We start from the raw sequence: 18,452 nt of genomic DNA, 5'->3' as shown, positions 1-18,452 counted from the left end.
TTAACTCGGCCGGGGGTGGTACATTACGTAGGGTTTGATGTAAGTATAAGCGCCTAACCATTTAAAGTGTGCCTATCAACTTTCATTAAAGCAAAAACTGTTTTATTTTTAGTTTGAATTCAAAAACTAATTGTTATTTACTGTGTTTTGTTTTCTCCTGAAATCATTCCTAGTGTTGAGTCGTGTTTATATGTTGCTATTTCTTTTGTCGCGGTGTTTTGTTACAATTTTTGGTCCTAAGCATTTTATAAAAGTTTTTCAAAAGTACAATAGTAATATTTCTGTTGATTCTTTGATCATTCCAAAAATTGAGTAAGGGCTCAAACCTCACTTGTTTTAAAGAAAAGGGTGAAGATTGAAAACAATGGACAGTGAAAGAAATATATTATTGAAGAATCAATAGTAAAAGAAAGATAGTAATTAATGAAGTAGATAAAAAAAAAAAAAAATTAACAATAGTTAATAAATAGAGGCAACAAACAAGCTTAGATTGTATAAGGGCAATTTATAGGGCAGATGAAAAATTATTCACATAGATAAATAAAGATAAACAAAATTGACATCGCTACCAAATTAAGGGAAAACAGACAGTTTGTTACAGCAGCATCAATTAGTAAATAAAGTGGAAAAGCGTTGAGAAATAAGAGAATCAAGAAAATAAAATCGAAAACAAATGGACGATAATCAACAGAAGGCGTGTTAGAGAATCAGTGAAACAAAATAAACTATTAGAGGACGGACACCTCAAACTAAAAGCACCAATCGAAGCACGAGAACTTTCAAACGGAGGTACCAATCGAGCAAAAGACAAAGGATTTTGCTCGATAGGCACCTCCGCTTGACAGCTTCCGCGCCTCGATTGGCACTTCAGGCCTGAGACGTCCGTTCTCTAACAAGCTCCAGGCTCTCTAATGGTAGATAAAAACGGAAAGAAGAGAAACCCCGTTGTGCGATGTTTCAGGTACATCCACAGCAGTTGACTCAACATACTGCGAATCAAAACAATACCGTCTACAATCACAAATTACTTCCCTTTCCTACATTGTTGCGCCCCTTTCTTTTAGCCGTCTCGACTCTGACCCGCGGTGGTCAAAGGTTTACGATCCGTTTCCACAGGCCACCAGCTAGGTCATCATGAAAACCAAGCCAACGTGGAGGTAAGAAAATAGGACACTCGCAAGGAACCAGAGCTATACTGTTCTGATCAAGATAATTCGGATGATCTAACAGAACTACGGATGTAGTTAGTTACGCTCCTTCCAGGATGTTCCTTACGTGGACGTCAACCGAAGAGCACGCAACAAGGTCAGTGCCATTGCATGCTCTTAGGTATCAATCCTTGGCCTGCTCAAAGTTGATCAAAGAATAAATATAAAAAAATCAAAAAATCTTAGAATTGTTCTTCTGCAAGTCCATCGTGCTCTTTACTGAAAAAAACAGTGAAAATTTGGTTTCAGAACAAAAATAATAAAGATGTATCTGAGATCGTATAGCAAACTAACCAGAGATGTGATGATCATACAATAATATGTTGTTTCCTCCTATCAGCATGGCACATGATACTAGTAGGTACCGGAAAAATTCCTCATCCCACCAACATGTGTTCCGTAGTATACAATTATCAACCAGCTGCTGCTGCTGCTGGTGGGCTCATCGAAATCAGAAACGTGGCTTTTTACGTTAGGTTGAGAACATGAGAATCATACGATCGTATGATTCTACAATCGATGACCCCAAACCTAACCCGTCTCGCGGATGGGATTAAATTTTTGGCGATTGTATATAAATGAGGAGATTCTTTCAGTTCGCTAAAAGAGTTCCACGGTGATGGTTCGGTGGTGAAGGTTTTGGCACATTGTGATCTCTTTGTTTGACTGTGATTAATTTAGGGAAAAAAAAACTGTAGCAGAATTTCCAGCAAATATTAAGTGAGTAAATAAACGAAAGTGTTATGAAAACCATGCAAAAACACAATTCAAAAAAAGTCAGTGCGAAGTTCATGCAATTCCTACTCACGGTTGGCGGTGGGTACGCCCCCATCGGTGGTCCCGGTGGATAACCGGGGGCCTGCCCGGGTGGTGGATAGCCCATGGGCGGGCCTCCTTCCTGCGGAATCGGTGGATACGGCGAGTAGGCCGGCTGTTGGCCACCTTTATCGTCAACGATCGGGCCCGGCGGGTACGGCGCGTACGGAGCGTATCCTCCCGGTTGTCCTCCCGGGGCACTAGGTGGATAGCTCATCGTTGTCGAGTTGTGCGGAAGAACTTGTTGCGCGCTAGAAGAGTTGTGCTTGGGAACTGTTGAGTTACACTGTGGTAGATTTGTACTAGCAGCGACGGGACCTCGTGAGCTGAAATTGTGCAGATAAATATGACTGATTAGAGTGCGGGGGTTCATTTTGCTGGTGATAAGACGAGTGTGTCACAAGGAGATTCCCCACTCGACTGGGCTTATCGAGTGATACCGTAAACAATAATTTGGGTAATAATTTCGAAAGACATTGGCAAAAAATACAGTTCTAAATATTGAACCCCATTAACATTTCGCAACAAGCTTATAATCAACTTATTCGATGATACGATAAGATATTGCAAAAATTACAATCAAAAATCACTGGGTACGGTGGTGTAGTGGCAATCGTGGTCGTTCGCTCGAATCCCAGGGTGAAAAAAGGTTTGGATTGCCTCACACCGTCTCAAGCCTTCGGACACCTAGTTACAAGTAAGAATCTCGCAATAGAGAAGGCTAAGGCGATGCTGTAGAGCGAACAATTTCACGGCGTGTTTTCTGGGGAACTTTAACGAGAAAAAATAGTCATCACTACTTTCAAAAGTGTCTTATAGGAAATTTTCTCAGCTTTCCAATGCTTCTAAGAGCGAAATGTTTCATCGGGAAATTTCTGAAATATCTCTATTTTAAGTTTTTTCTTTTAAAATCCTTGATCATGTATTGGAAACTTTTAAATAACAGTCCAGGAATTTTGTCAAATGATGTGTTTCATGTGTATTTTACTGACCAAAATGTGCAAAATAAGACAAGAAACAACTTTGTAGAAGGTTGCAAACCGCTAAACATATTGAAAATTATATTTTAACCTAATTTTTGAATATGTGGTATTTATTCAAAAAATAAAATAATAAAACCGTATTGAAATAATATTTTTACAAGAACAAAAAGATTATTACATAATGGTTGTGTACAAATAACACCGGTCTGCTCTGATTCAGCTTGGAATTAGCTGATACAACCGAAATTTCTACAGGTTTGAGATTTATAGGGTATTACAAGATTTTTATGAATAAATATCATATTTCCTTAATAAAACACTAACTAGTTGCATGGATACAAAACATGTTTTATACTCGAAATTATACTGCAAATTACTGTTGCTAGCTTTAGGAGAAATACTTTTCATTAGTATGAAATGATTGTTTCAGTTTTTTGTATTAAATGATCAAGGAATTAGCAATATTTTAGAAGTTTATAAGAATCTCATCTTCAATCTCATCTTTAAAAAAATATATGTCTTGATTTTTGTTTAAATAGTTTGGAAAGAAAGTTTCTGTTAGATTTTTTTTGTTGAAATACTATTTAATTTTTGTTCAAACAAAAATAAATGTTTGTGACGGTGTTTTCAGAATTCTGAATTGGAAGACTCGAGTTTTATTGCTACTTTTAAGTGCATTTTCTACAGAAAACATTTTATAAAATTTTATCTTTATTTTATACTCATGAAAATATGACTTTTGAAGCTTGCTACAGTAATATGTAGTACATTTTCGATTTCAATTCATATTTGTATTTATGTTCCTGGTTAATGTTTGCCTAAGAAAATATCAAATTTATTCAATAAAATTAAATAATACCATTAACAATCACAAACCTACCAAAGTTTCGGTTGAACAAGCTAAATCAGAGTAGACACGTGATATTTGTACACAAAAAATATGTAATTATCAAATAATTCTTGTAAAAAATACATTTTTACACTGTTTTATGATTTTAATTTCTGAATAAATCCCATTTATTCAAAAACTTAGACAAAACATAATTTTCAAAAAGTTTAGCGGTTTACAACCTTCTACAAAGTTGTTTCTTGTCTTACTCAACAAAATGTGCAAACATTTTGATGAGTAAATGACTCATGAAACACATCATTTGATAAGTTTTCTGAACTGTTAGTATAAAGTTTCCAATAAATAATAAAGGAATTTTAAACCAAAAAACTTAAAATAAAGATATCTCAGAAATTTCCCGATGAAACATTTCGCTTTTAGAAGCATTGGAAAGCTGAGAAAATTTCCTATAAGACACATTTAAAAGTGGCGATGACTATTTTTTCCTGATAAGGTTGTTCTAGAAAACACGCCGTGATTTCTTTGTTAACTAAATCAAAGAATTCCGGAAAAAAAAATGAAAATATATTTTTCCTAAATATTATTTGCATATTTTAATTATCAACAACTACAACTCTAGCGATTTGAATCATTTTTTGAATAAAGATATTTATTAGTAAATGAATCTTTATGCATTGTTCAAGAATAAGCCTAACATAAACCGTCAATTCCGTAATACATGTTGTTAAAATTCATTAGTTTATTTAAATTTCTTAAATTGTACCCCGTCCAGAAGAAATTTGCATCAGCCCCATTGAGCAATTCAACACTCATTCCATTGAACCGGATGAATGGGCTTATGCTAAACGATTGTATGCAAAATGGGCGACTTCCACTGACAAATCAACACGAAAGTAATTGGGCGAGGTCAAACGGCTAAAAATAGCCCCAAGAAGATTTGGTTCTAGCTCAATGCAAATTATTTCATCAGGACTTTACTACTTCAGAACTACTTTCATTCATAACCTTCACTTGTGGTAGCACGGCTGAGTGGAGGCGCAACACCTATGTGGCAAAATGATTCATGTTATGTTATGTCTTGAGCGAAATTGCAAAAATATGTATCAGGTGCATGCCGACATGGCTTGAATGTCATTTAACTATCTAAATTTTCAAGTTGTTGTACTCAACATAGCTTTAACTTTGACAAATCGTACTTACGATTAATCCCCTTCTGAGATGGTTCTTCACTTCAGTTAACTTCTGGTAACATTAGAAAATGAGTGTATTACTCATCACTTGACTAAGTTTGTTTTGGGCTTTTTGCTAATTCTCTGCCTAACGTCACACGCACTTCAAGCACTTTCACTTCGTAGCATTGACTGCACTGCTGTTGTTCGCATAGGTGTCTTATGTGCAATTCCATCACTTTTAATTGATTGATGCAACTTGGTTCTTAAACTTGTGAACCTTGCAACAGTTTGCTAGTTGTTCCGATAACCGAGGACAGACCCCTATTATTTTTTTTATTTTAGCTCATCTTTATCGGTAGAAAAAAATTTGGCTGCCTTTTAATTTAGATATGTTGTTTTTGCTTATAGGACCCTAATTCAAACATAGTTAGTAAAGGAGAAAAAGAAAATGAGCTTGCATGCAAGATTGCTCACAGCTTGCGTGCAAGCCAGTGTTCCCATGTTAATAGTATTTTTCAGGAAAAATAAATTTCAAAGAATTGTTTATCAACGTTAATATTTTTTCAAATTGGTTATTTATAACTTGTATCTAGTATCGTTGACAGTTCGGATGAAAATCGTATACTTTTTTCAGAAATACCAACAATATCCAATAGGGTAGAGTAGTCATCATGAGACATGGGGAACATGCTAAAATGGCTCTCACAAGTCGTAGTTTCAACCAATCAGTCTAATATTAGGGGGATTGATGTGTCTACGGGATAGACGTCTGCCATAATAGTGGCGGCGTTTGGTATGGACGCTCCCTTGCAAAGTTATTTATAAATGTTTGATTCTGGGGTGTAAAAGTAAATTATGGAAAAATTTACTTTTTCGCTCGTAGGCTGTCATTTGCACCAAAACTAATATTTCTTCAGATTTTTTTCGACGTTTCATAAGGAACGAGTTTGGCTACAATTTCCCTTCATTAGATTTTACCAAAATTAAGAATATGAGCAATTCTCTACCAAAACCGGAAATGGATTTTATTTGTATTTTTTATTTGGCTCAAACTTTGTGGGGGCCTTCCCTATGACCAAATAAACTATTTTGTGTGATTGGTTCATCCATACAAGTCTCCATACAATTTTGGCTGCTGTCCATACAAAAATGGTACAGTCATCCCACATATTCGGAACACCCACAAATTCGGAACACTTTTGTGATAATTTGTCAATAGCATGCCAAATGCAGCGTTTCTCTCGACCCTACCATTTTTAGGACCTTTATTTGGGCATTTTCTTGCTATTTCACTAGTAAAAGTAGTACTTTTAGAACAAAAAACTTCATTTCAAGACTATTTTATCCTGAGCAGCAAAACACTGCCTCCAAATTGCCTGTTTCATGATTGTGGGATGTTATTGTGCCTCCCACAATTGTGGAACACCTGAATTTAACTGATATTTTCACAAAAAAAGTTATCAGACCATTCATAAATCATTACTAACCATGTGTTTATTGGTTTCAGAAAGTGTAGTCATTATTTTGTAAAAAATAAGTACTCCTGGAGAGATCCAAAGTTTGTTTACATCCGTAAGAAAAAAGTGTTCCGAATTTGTGGATTTCAAGGGTCAAAGTTTTTCTTCAAAAACTTGATATACAAGTTAAAATTTGCAGTTGCTCGATACATCATTCGAAAGATCGCAAGAAAAGCTTTCAAATGAAGGTAAAAGCGAATCATCAAGTTCAATTATCGATTTGCTATGATTTTTTGAACATTGGCCAATCTGTAAACTGTTCCGAATATGAGGGATGACTGTATGTAAATATTCAAACAGCTGTAACTTTTGAGTGAATTTTCTGATCAATTTGGTGTCTTCGGCAAAGTTGTAGGTATTGTTGAGGACTTTTGAGAAAAAAAATAGGTACACGGAAAAAAATTTGCAGATTTTTTAATAAACTTTTTTCTTCACTAAAACTCAATTACCCAAAATACGTATTTTATGATTTTCGAGATTTTTTAGGGGACAAAAATCCGCAACTTTTGAGTCATAGAGAAACATGATCAAAAAATCTGCCGCCGAGTTATGAATTTTTGAAAAAACAGTGGTTTTTGGAAAAAATCGAAGTTTCTTGCAAAAACAAGTTTGACATCATTTTTTAATGCAAAATTGAATTTGCAATCGAAAAGTACTTTACATTTTTTTTTTTGATAAAGAGCTCCGTTTTCGAGATATAGCCACCGAAAGTTCGATTTTAGCGAAATATTTGCAGTTTTTCAATTTTTAAAAATAGTGACCATGAGTGACCATTTCTAAAAATATATATTTTTTTAATTCAGAAAATTTGCTATAAAATTGTCTAAGAGACATTGAAGATTGGACCTCGGGTTGCTGAGATAGAGCCGCTTTAAGAAAAAGAAACACGAAAATTGAAGTTTTCTAAATCTCATCAAACAACCCACCTTTTTCTAATGACGATATCTCAGCAATTAATGGTCCGATTTTCAATGTTAATATATGAAACATTTGTAAAATTTTCCTATATTTTTGAAAAAAATATTTTAATTTTTTTTAAATCAAGACTAACATTTTAAAAAGGCCAAACATTGAATATTACGCCCATTTAAAATGCTAGTCTTGTTTTTCATAAATTCAAAATATTTTTTTCTCTATGGCTCAAAAGTTGCGGATTTTTGTCCCCTAAAACATATCAAAAGATCTCGAAAATCAAAAAATACGTATTTTGGGAAACTGAGTTTTAGTGAAAAAAAAAGTTGATTACAAAATCTGCAATTTTTTTACCGTGTACCTATTTTTTCTCAAAAGCCCTCAACAATACCTACAACTTTGCCGAAGACACTAAATTGATCAGAAAATTCACTCAAAAGTTACAGCTGTTTGAATATTTACATACCATTTTTGTATGGACAGCAGCCAAAACTGTATGGAGACTTGTATGGGTGAACCAATGACGCAAAATAGCTTATTTGGTCATAGGGAAGGCCCCCACAAAGTTTGAGCCAAATAAAAAAAATACAAATAAAATCCATTTTCGGTTTTTGCTCTATGTTTTTATTTATTTGTCTTGTTTGGGGTTGCTGAACTTTACAAATTTTGACTTTAAAAGTATTAAAATAATACATTATAAAAGGTGCAGTGTTGTTAATTCTACAAGAATAATCCTTATGACAAAGAACTTCAGATACCGTCATTTGAGGCGAATCGGGACTACAGTCTGAAAAGGGACAGCAGTTTTCAGAGCACTTAAAGCTTTTAAATTTGGAAGCGGATGCACACATTTTGTTGGTCTGATTCTGTTCTAACCAAAACCAAAAAGAAAAATCAAAATATTGTGCTCAAACAAGGTTAAAACTGCTGTCCCAATTCGCCCCATGCGTCCCGATTCACCCTAGTTGACGGTACTTGAAGAATTTCACACTCCGAGATGGGAAAGGAAAAGGGTGTTTCATCTTCAGGCGTTTCATTTCGAGATTGCTTTCCCGTATAGAGCCCTAAGACGAAGTTCTTCTTTGAAATCCTTTAGGCTTATTCAGTTCTCACAAGTTCGTGGTTTTTGAGCGGTTCATACATTTCATACATGTGGGTCTCGTGGCGCAGGGGTAGCGGCTTCGGCTGCCGATCCCGATGATGCTATGAGACGCGGGTTCGATTCCCGCCTTATCCACTGAGCTTCTATCGGATGGTGAAGTAAAACGTCGGTCCCGGTTTCTCCTGTCTCGTCAGAGGCGCTGGAGCAGAAATCCCACGTTAGAGGAAGGCCATGCCCCGGGGGGCGTAGTGCCAATAGTTTCGTTTTTTTTTTTAAGTTCGTGGTTTTTGAGCGGTTCATACATTTTTTTTTGTCAAATCATAACTCAATTGTGTCCAATTTAAACCCATCCGTTTCTCTCGCAGACGCTGAACTTCAAAACCAACACGCAGTTCCAATTCGTTCACCGAACAGAGAGCAGCATGGATCGCTGGCAGGGAAAGGTAGCTATCGTGACCGGTGCCAGTTCCGGCATGGGTGCCGCCACAGCCGTAAAACTAGCTTCGGCCGGCATGATCACCGTTGGACTGGCCAGACGTGTCGAACGGGTGGAGGCGTTGCGAGACAACTTGCCGGCGGAGATCGCTGCACGGTTGTACCCGTTCCGATGTGACGTGTCCTGCGAGGAGGACATCCTGAAGGCATTTGCCTTTGTTGAAGACAATTTTGGCGGGGTGGACGTTCTGATCAGCAACGCTGGAACGTACAAGTGTGTGGACTTGCTGGCCGAGGATAATTCCGATGTGCTGAGGGAATCGCTGGCCGTGAACGTGTTGGCCGCGGCCTTTTGTAGCCGTGAAGCTGTGAAATCGATGAAGCGTCGTTCAGTTGCAGGACACATCATCCTAATCAACAGTATCGAGGGCCACAAGGTGCCAGTTTACCCCGGGGCCAATCTGTATCCGGCCGGCAAGCACGCCATCACGGCCATCACGGAAACCATACGGAACGAGCTCCGGACGGCGGGAACCAAAATCAAGGTCACGGTAAGGCGAAAAATGTCATACCCAATTGACACGATTGAATTAAATTGGTTAAATTTATGTTTCGTTCTAGAGCGTCAGCCCCGGACTGGTGAAGACTGAAATGATAGACGTGTGCGGTACGATCGCCTACGGCGGAGAAGATATTACGAGTTTGCCCATGCTGCAGCCGGACGATATTGCCGACGGGATTCTGTACGTTTTGGGAACACCTCCGCACGTTCAGGTGCACGAGTTGACCATCAAGCCCGTCGGGGAACCGGTGTAAAGTGATGTGATTTTTTTTTGTTCAGAGATAAATTTGTAAATAATAAAAATCATTCACTATTTACGATATCAATGTTTCATTTTTCTCGTGCATTTTGGATCAATTTTTGTCAATAACGCCATATTGTTATGCTAATGCTTCACATCTTGGCCAACAAATCTGGAGTTTTTTTTTAAAAGGTCCAATAAACCAAATTTTCAGTTTTTGCTTTTTTGGGTGTTTTTAAAACCGCCTTAAGTCAGGGGTGTTAAAAACACTTAAAAAGCAAAAACTGATAATTTGGTTTATTGGACCTTTTCAAAAAAAAAAAAAAAACTCCAGAAATATCTAAAGGAATGGTCAAAAATTGTTACATAAAAAACTAATATCTAGAGTCTTTTTGAATAGGTTCTATCTGTCCCTGATCGCATAAATGTCCCATATGCATTTTTATCACTTTTGAGTTAATGATGCAGTTTGGTTCACAATCGTGTGCTCTTTCAGAAAAGCCGATAACATCCAGTATGTACTTTGTTCTAAAAATCAGGAGGAAATCCAGTATTTTCGCGAAAACATTACACGTAGCCTTATGTATGGGACAAACTTCAAATGCATTTTTCTCAGTTTACTGTTTTTACATATGGGACATTTATGCGAACATGGCAGGTTTAAAAGATCTTTTTTTTTAAAAAAAGTCCATATATGTATGGAATCGACGTAACACCTTATTATGTGGCCCTCTTAAACCTTGCGGTTTCGTCAACGGATCCACAGGCGTGTATCGTTCTTTTTGCGACAAGACTCCGCCTCCCGGGTCTCCTAAGTGTGAAGGTATGGGCACGGGGAGAGGGCACCGAATACCTATATTTACACTTAGAATTTTTATATGTATGATGATGCATTTTATTTTAAAAAAAATAAATACCTGCTAACTTTTCAATGTCAAATCCGATTTAACATTTGAAAGCTGATGTCATTTTTCTAGGGAAGATTTATTTTCAGTCTTTTTTTTAAAAAAGACTGCAACTATTGTAAAACTAGGCAATGGCTAACTCAGCTTAAGGCATGAGGCATTTTAGGGTTAATCTTAGGGTCGGCTGCGCTACGGTCGTCAAACAGAGGAGATCGCGGACAAGGGCTTAAACGTTCTTTTTCTTTACAGGTCGAGGTTCAATAATTTAATAACAGTTACTTATTAGTTTTAAGGGTATTTATTGTCAGTGTAATGTGTGTGTGTGTGAGAGGGGGGGGGGGGGTGTTCAGACTCTGCCAGTACGTACCGCTGCTACCTCGACGACGACGACTTCTGGGCCGAATCCTTTCGGCCGGCGAGCGCTCGCGTACAGGTGGACACCGGTTCTCCGGAACAGTGTCGATGGTGGTGGTGGTGGTGTAGAGCACGGTTGGAATCTCAGGCCTTCCCTCTTTGGCGCAATCGGGCGACCTGGGACCTGCCCAATCTGGCCAACCCGAGAGGGGAATAACGCTCCTTGGAAATTAGGACCAGTTCCGGTCCGAGCGTGCTCCTTGGTGATGATGGCCACCCTGGCCAGAGCGAAACGACGATCCTTGACGGGTTAGACGTAGCAGCTGGCACCTCCGCTCTTACTGCTTCTAGGCAGAGAATGTGCGATCGGGGTGTTGGACTAGTTTCCTGCTGACCGACAAAATGGCCGTTAAACGGCAACACAAAAGGTCCTGTGGACGGGGAGTAGTGAGTGGATTTTTAGCTGTACTCTTTAGTGTAAGTCAGCTAGTCACATCGTCCTTGCTGCAGAGCCGTACTGCAGGGCGTAAACGTACCTGGCGATGTAGGGTGCTTCGCGCACGATTTCCACCTTGCACCAACCTTGCACTCACTACTAATTTTAGCTCTACGAATTAACGTCTTGATCGCACACTTGCCTGAGGGGAATAGACCGATGACGGCCTTCCCCAGATTCCTTCAAGCCTCCGAAGCCAGTGACACGGCATGACGTCACAGAGGGAGGTCACACCACCCTCTGGAGTCGTTCCATTTTCCACCCACCGGAGATGGATTCTGTAGTTTGTTATTCTTGTTGATATTGGTCCCACCTTGTTGTTGTGTTGTATCAGTGTGTTAACAAATTGTGTTTTTCAATCGTTTTGTACCAAATCCCTACTAGCTGGTTTATAATTCCATTTGTTTCCCTTTTCCCTACTAACCATAACCTTAAAGATCGTGAACGTTCGCATTTAAATATTTATAAGTTAAGGAAACCTGTAACAACGGTTACTAGACTCGACGGAATCGATTTGTTTGTCATAGGGTTAATTAAACAATCATCCACATTTTTTTGAACATGAAATTTTTTCCTACATAGTCCTCATCAATACCTACAACTTTGCTCAAGACACAAAATCGATCAAAAAAACTCTTCTATAATAGAAATAAATGCTCGGATGATAAGGTATCATTTTCATATGGACAGCTGCCAACATTCTATGGATAATTGTATGGGTGAACCAATGACACCATGGCTTTTATGGACATAGCAAAGTGTGAGCTAAATAAAAAAAAATATTTAGGTTGACCTAGTCCATATAAATTTTAGTTCAAAGTTTTGGTGCTCAGGAAAAACTATCGAAAGGAGAGGGTTGAAAACAATTTTTTTTTGTGTGAAAAAAAGCTTTCTGTAAAATAGACACAAACAACATGCTTAAAATTATTTTTTATCAACGCAGGAAAATGTTATTTGAATAGTTTTCAGTTGATTGCACTTCTCTTGTAATTTTTGCTTTGAAGTTATTTGTAAAACGTTTTATATTTTCAATGACGACCTAAATATACTATCACCATTTTCTACAAAATTTAAATGTAAACTTCGCCAAATATCTTAGAAATCTTCTCCTACTGGTTTGATGGTAAGCTCGTGTACCTGCACGTGGGCTGGTGTTCCCAGCACGTACAAAACAGCATCAGCTATATCCTTTGGCTCCAGCATGGGAAAATCCTTGTGGTTATCCATTGCATCTATTATTTCGGTTTTTACCACCCCAGGACTGATACTCTGCAAAAATATATGCTAATAAGTCCATTTTATCACACTCAGTATTGAAAGGTCACTCACCGTAACCTTGACCTTCGACTTCATCTCCCTGAGCTCGTTGCGCATCGTTTCGGTCAGGGCCGTCACTGCAAATTTGCTGGCCGAGTACATGTTCATGTGGGGAAAGTTGAGCACTCTGTGGCCGGCGATACTGTTGATGTGGATGATGTGTCCATCGACGGATCGATCCCGCATCGAACTGCAAGCCTTTCGACTGCACAGCGTCAACCCAAGCACGTTCGTGTCCAAGATGTCCCTCAACGGTTGAGTTCCTTGCGAATCTTCGCTCAGCAGTCGCATCGAATCTCGCACAATGCCCGCATTGTTGATCAGCACATCGATTCCACCAAACATGTCCACAATCTCCTGAAACACCCGGCCGATGTCCTCTTCCTTCGAAACATCACACTTGATTGCGTGCAAATTCGCTGAAAATTGCTTCGGAATCTGATCGCGCAGTGCATCTACGCGTTCCACACGCCTGGCCAATCCCACGGTGACCAGACCGGCTTGCGCCAATTCCTTGGCAATGGCCGCTCCAATGCCCGAACTGGCACCGGTTACCACAGCTACCCGACCGTTCCAACGTTCCATTTTGCTAATATTAGACTGATTTGGGATGCGCACAGCTTTATACTGATTAAACCCTCTTAGAACAAACACTTGAGCAAGCTGTATCACTGTAAAAAATATCAGAATTAATTTAAGACTAGCAGAACATTAAATCAAGACAAAAGTCCAATAAGTTCAACCTGTTTACGTCTCACGATACCACATAGTGTTTATATTTATTACTGTGTAAAATTTTGTCAGAGTTGAAATGATAATGTTATCGCGAATGCAAACTTGTTGATAATTGACCCAAGATGGATGGGAACGAATGATTTGCAAAAGTCGGTCTTTTTCTTGAACTTTCGGTTCATCAGGGTTCTAATGTGATGCAATGAAATATGATCTAAATATTCCAAATAGTAACAAAAACAACAACACAAAATGTTGCGATTTATTTGGCACTTCTACTTTTCAGCACTGAAATGGATGCTGAAAAGTTGAACTTTTCAGCACTTGTATCGAAAAGTAATACTTTGCAGATACAAGAAAATTTGACTTATAGTTCCACTTAAAGGATGTTTTTTCGGAATTGCAAAAAAAAATGGAGCTTGATTTTTTCAGCACTCGTCGTATTTATCCAACTCGGATGGAGTTTCTTTGGACGGCGAAATAAAACAATCATTTTCGTATAAAACCGGATAAGATTTTTATTTATATTGTAAAATCTGTATCTTTTGAAGAAATTTACTGATCGCTTTGGTGTCTTCGGCAAAGTTTTAGATATTGATAAGGATCGGACATCTTTTGGCGATTTATGTATTAACTTTGTTTCCCAAGAATTAAATTTCCTAAGATCCGTTTTTTTTGTTCTTGAATTTTTTTGTTTAGTTTTAGGGAACTTCTGAATCTTCTGAGCTATAGAAAAATATGGTAAAATGTGCCGCAAAGTTTAAATTTTGCAAAAAATATGTCATTTGGAAAATTTTAATTTTATTCGATCAATTTAAATTTGCAATCATACAGTACTTTACATATTTGTTGATATAACGGAATCGACGTAACACCTTATAATGTGGCCCTCTTAAACCTTGCGGTTTCGTCAACGGATCCACAGGCGTGTATCGTTCTTTTTGCGACAAGACTCCGCCTCCCGGGTCTGCTAAGTGTGAAGGTATGGGCACGGGGAGAGGGCACCGAATACCTATATTTACACTTAGCATTTTTGCGTCCGCCTCGGGATTCGAACCGGCGACCTCTGGATTGTGAGTCCAGTGCGCGGTCCGATTGATCCACACAGGCAGACACAGTGCACCGTTTTCAAGATGTAGCCAGATAAAGTTTAATTTTAGCTGAAAAATTTCAGATCTTTTTTTTAAGTTGTTCGTTTCGAAAAGTTGAGATAATTTCCAATAAAATTGCCTAAAAATATCGAAAATGTGACCTCTGATTGCTGAATTACAGCGAATAAGAGAAAAAGAAACGAGAAAATTTGAGCATTTGAAGTTTCATCCAAGTAACCCCCATTTTCTAATGCCGTTATAATATCTCAGCAACTAGTTGTGCAATTTTTACTCTTAAAATGAAACATTTGAGAAATTATTTTATGATGTTTAAAAAAAGGCATTAAATAGAATAGTTGACCATCTTTTATCCCCCAAAAAATCAAAAAGATTCAAAAATTCAAAAAAATAAAGAATTTTGGAAAAAAAAAATTTTCAAAAAAAAATATTAAAAAAAACGACATAATTAGTTTTTTTCGGGTATACATTTTTTGAATAGTCCTCATCAATACTTTCAAAAATGTTTCCAACCCAGCGTACACATGAAGCAAACCAAAATGTCAGTTCATTGCTAGCATGTGACTGTAAGCCTACTGTGTCCATTCAACCACTGCCGCCTGACTCGTGCCGGTCGGCTGCTGGAGAATGAGAGACGTGAAAAAATGAGCTACACTCACTCAATTCGTGTCGTATGACTGACTCGTAAAATCCTCTCTAAACACTATTTTGACTATTTTGCCTTCCTCACCTTACTGAGGAAAGGCTATAAAATCACTCGAAAAATGAACTTCTTGATTTGACCTCCTAGACCCACCTTCACGTATACGTACACGTATATCTCCGGACTGGATGAACGGATTTTGACCGTATTAGTCTCATTCGATCCGTCTTGGGGTCCCATAGGTCTCTATTTAAAATCAGCAAGTTTAGTTAAGTACTTCAAAAGTTATGCTAAAAAAACGATCTTGACTACGTTTCCGAAGATTGTAAAAAGGGTGGTTTTTGTAAGAAAACCCGTCATGCTATACATTTTTAGAAAGGTATTTAAAAGACCTTTCCAACGAGCCCAAAACATTGAAGATCTGGCAACTCTATCAAAAGTTATAAGCACTTAAGTGTTATTTATCCACTTTTTTTAGGCCGGATCTCACTTATTTTGATAAAAACGTTGTCCGGATCTATTATGCGACCCATTGTTAGATGGGTAATCAAAAGACCTTTCCAACGAGCTCAAAACATTGAAGATCTGACAACCCTATCAAAAGTTATAAGCACTTAAGTGTTATTTATCCACTTTTTTTAGGCCGGATCTCATTTATTTTGATAAAAACATTGTCCGGATCTATTATGCGACCCATTGCTAGATGGGAAATCAAAAGACCTTTCCAACGAGCTCAAAACATCGAAGATCTGACAACCCTATCAAAAGTTATAAGCACTTAAGTGTTATTTATCCACTTTTTTTTAGGCCGGATCTCATTTATTTTGATGAAAACGTTGTCCGGATCTGTCATGCGACCCATTGTTAGATGGGTAATCAAAAGACCTTTCCAACGAGCTCAAAACATTGAAGATCTGACAACCCTATAAAAAGTTATATGCACTTAAGTGTTATTTATCCACTTTTTGAGGCCGGATCTCATTTATTTTGATAAAAACGTTGTCCGGATCTATTATGCGACCCATTGCTAGATGGGAAATCAAAAGACCTTTCCAACGAGCTCAAAACATTGAAGATCTGACAACCCTATAAAAAGTTATATGCACTTAAGTGTTATTTATCCACTTTTTTGAGGATCTATCATGTGACCCGTCATTAGATGGGTAATCAAAAGACCTTTCTAGGAAACCCAAAACATTGAAGATCTGACAAACCTATCGAAAATTATAAGCACTTCAGTGTAATTTACACGCATTTTTTGAGGCCTGATTCCAGATATTTCGATGAAAAAGATGACCGGGTCTATTATGCGATTCGTCGTTAGTTAGATAATCTAAATAGCTTTCCAATGAATCAAAAACATCTAAGATCTGAAAACTCTATCCAAAGTTATTTGCACTTCAGTTTTAATAATATTTTTTAAACGATGGCCGAATCCATCATGCGAGCAATCGTTAGTTGAATAATCAAAAGGCCTTTTAATGATCCTATAGCAATAAAGATCTGTTAACTCTATTAAAAGTTAAGAGCAGTTAGCTTTTATTCGTGCACTTTTTGAGAACTGATCTCAGATTTTACACCTCTGCAACATTGCAGAATCGATTGAAATCCAACGTTTTTTCAAATATTCTCAGAATTTAGATGGAGTGAACAAAATCTGAAGTTTTTGCTAGTATAAAGGCACTTTAAAAAAAAGAGACTCAACATATTTTTCTTTATTTTTATTAACAATGTATGCACCCCGCCGCCTCAATATCTCCATACCGGTGGAAAACAAACGTCCCTTTGCTGAGCTGGTCCGGCAGCGGTCCGTTACGGCGTTGACGGGGAGAGGTTCCGGCGTGTTCCGGATTCCAACATTTGGCCAATACTCGTAGTACTGCTTGCTCATTCTGGCTCAAGCACTGACCATTTACCCGGACGTGCCAGACATGATCAGCAAATGATTGACGTGGAACCGATGCCTAGAATCGAAAATTACACCACGACCACTTCCTTCAATCCTGACTCCGTGGACGAGTTTGGCTGCATTCCGTGACGGTCTTAAGTCTATTTCTTCCATAAACATGGCCGGGTGATCCGTCGTGCGGAGCGTGTAGGAGGTGCTGACGTGGACTTCAAGCAGGAAAATTAATTTCGCAGCTGCAGTAGTGCACCACGTTGAACATCCTGAAAAATTTGAATTGCTTAAGTTACTCTTCAGATTCAACTGCATAAACGGTAAAACTTACGTAAGAATCACTTTTTTTTAAATTTGCTGCCTAATCTTCAAACTGGACCTTGTTCTGTGAGAAAATTACTTTCGGTCCTCCTCGTCCTCCTTTGAATCGTAAACAATCAGATCAGACAGATTTTGACATTTCAAAATGCAGTGGTTCCAGCGGTTCCAGCTTGGCAGACAATCGACGGAAACGCGCACGCATCCTGGTGGAGAGTAGCACTACCGCAACGATGTTCGGTTTGTTAGCGCGCTTGGGGAGCGTTTTTTATCCCGTAACGAATAATTTGGGATTTTTTCACCGCCATCTCGGGTTTAAAAATTCTAAATCACTTAAAAGCAGTCAAACTTTAAGCAAAACAATGTAAATGGGCCAATGTGAATTTGTAAACAAGCAGGCTGTCCTGCTCATGTCAAATGTAAACAACCACTGACATGAGCAGGACAGACTGCTTGTTTACAAATTCACATTGTCCCATTTACATTGTTTTGCTTGACTTAATTTTAACAATAAAAAAAATAGGACAGCGAAAAAAAATAATGTTTTTGTGATTCGACTATCCGAAGTGAAATTTTGCCAAAGCCTTCGGATAATCGAGTCTAGAATGTACTTTTTTTGAAATCGGGTCTCAGATTTTGCGATAAAAATATTGTATGCATTGTTGGCAAGGTTATCAAAATTTTGATAAAAACTTGATTAAGACCTTGCCGATAAGATTGAAGATCTGAAAACCCTATCAATAGAAATGAGTAATGAAGTTTAATTTTGTTGAAATTATGACATATATGAATGTGAGGAAGGCACCAACCACCTAAAGGTGGATTAAGTAACGTTTTTAAACAATTGAATGGTTCTAGACTGTGCAAAACACTTAAAACA

At 37.9% G+C, this 18,452-nt stretch overlaps 3 protein-coding genes across 6 annotated transcripts in view; 1 reads left to right on the top strand and 2 right to left on the bottom strand.

Moving 5' to 3' along the window:
• LOC120424840 (phospholipid scramblase 1-like) overlaps window positions 1–5,210 on the bottom strand; it is a 34,122-nt gene extending 28,912 nt beyond the window's left edge. For 3 of the 4 annotated variants that reach the window (XM_052710958.1, XM_039589076.2, XM_052710957.1), the window contains exon 1: window positions 2,017–2,350. In XM_052710958.1, coding sequence (XP_052566918.1) covers window positions 2,017–2,241 — 225 coding nt within the window. In that variant the 5' untranslated portion in view covers window positions 2,242–2,350. Of the gene's footprint in view, window positions 1–2,016; window positions 2,351–5,057 lie in introns of those variants that run through there. The other variant, XM_052710959.1, reaches the window with a different exon arrangement.
• Window positions 1,528–9,877, top strand: LOC120424841 (farnesol dehydrogenase-like). The gene is made up of 3 exons (XM_039589084.2): window positions 1,528–1,928; window positions 8,926–9,546; window positions 9,617–9,877. The coding sequence occupies exons 2-3, from the start codon at window positions 8,983–8,985 to the stop codon at window positions 9,809–9,811; spliced, it is 759 nt and encodes a 252-aa protein (XP_039445018.1). The 5' UTR covers window positions 1,528–1,928; window positions 8,926–8,982; the 3' UTR covers window positions 9,812–9,877.
• Window positions 9,878–12,049: 2,172 nt separating this feature from the next.
• Window positions 12,050–13,488, bottom strand: LOC120424842 (farnesol dehydrogenase-like). The gene is made up of 2 exons (XM_039589085.2): window positions 12,883–13,488; window positions 12,050–12,822 (listed from the first exon to the last, which is right to left on the bottom strand). Exons 1-2 carry the CDS (start codon window positions 13,453–13,455, stop codon window positions 12,649–12,651), a joined length of 747 nt encoding a protein of 248 aa, XP_039445019.1. The 5' UTR covers window positions 13,456–13,488; the 3' UTR covers window positions 12,050–12,648.
• Window positions 13,489–18,452: the final 4,964 nt, after the last annotated feature.

Source organism: Culex pipiens, chromosome 3 (assembly GCF_016801865.2).
Source record: "Culex pipiens pallens isolate TS chromosome 3, TS_CPP_V2, whole genome shotgun sequence".
NCBI lineage: Eukaryota > Metazoa > Arthropoda > Insecta > Diptera > Culicidae > Culex > Culex pipiens.
The sequence above is the reverse complement of the archived record's forward strand: the minus strand, read 5'-3'. Positions and strand labels throughout refer to the sequence as shown.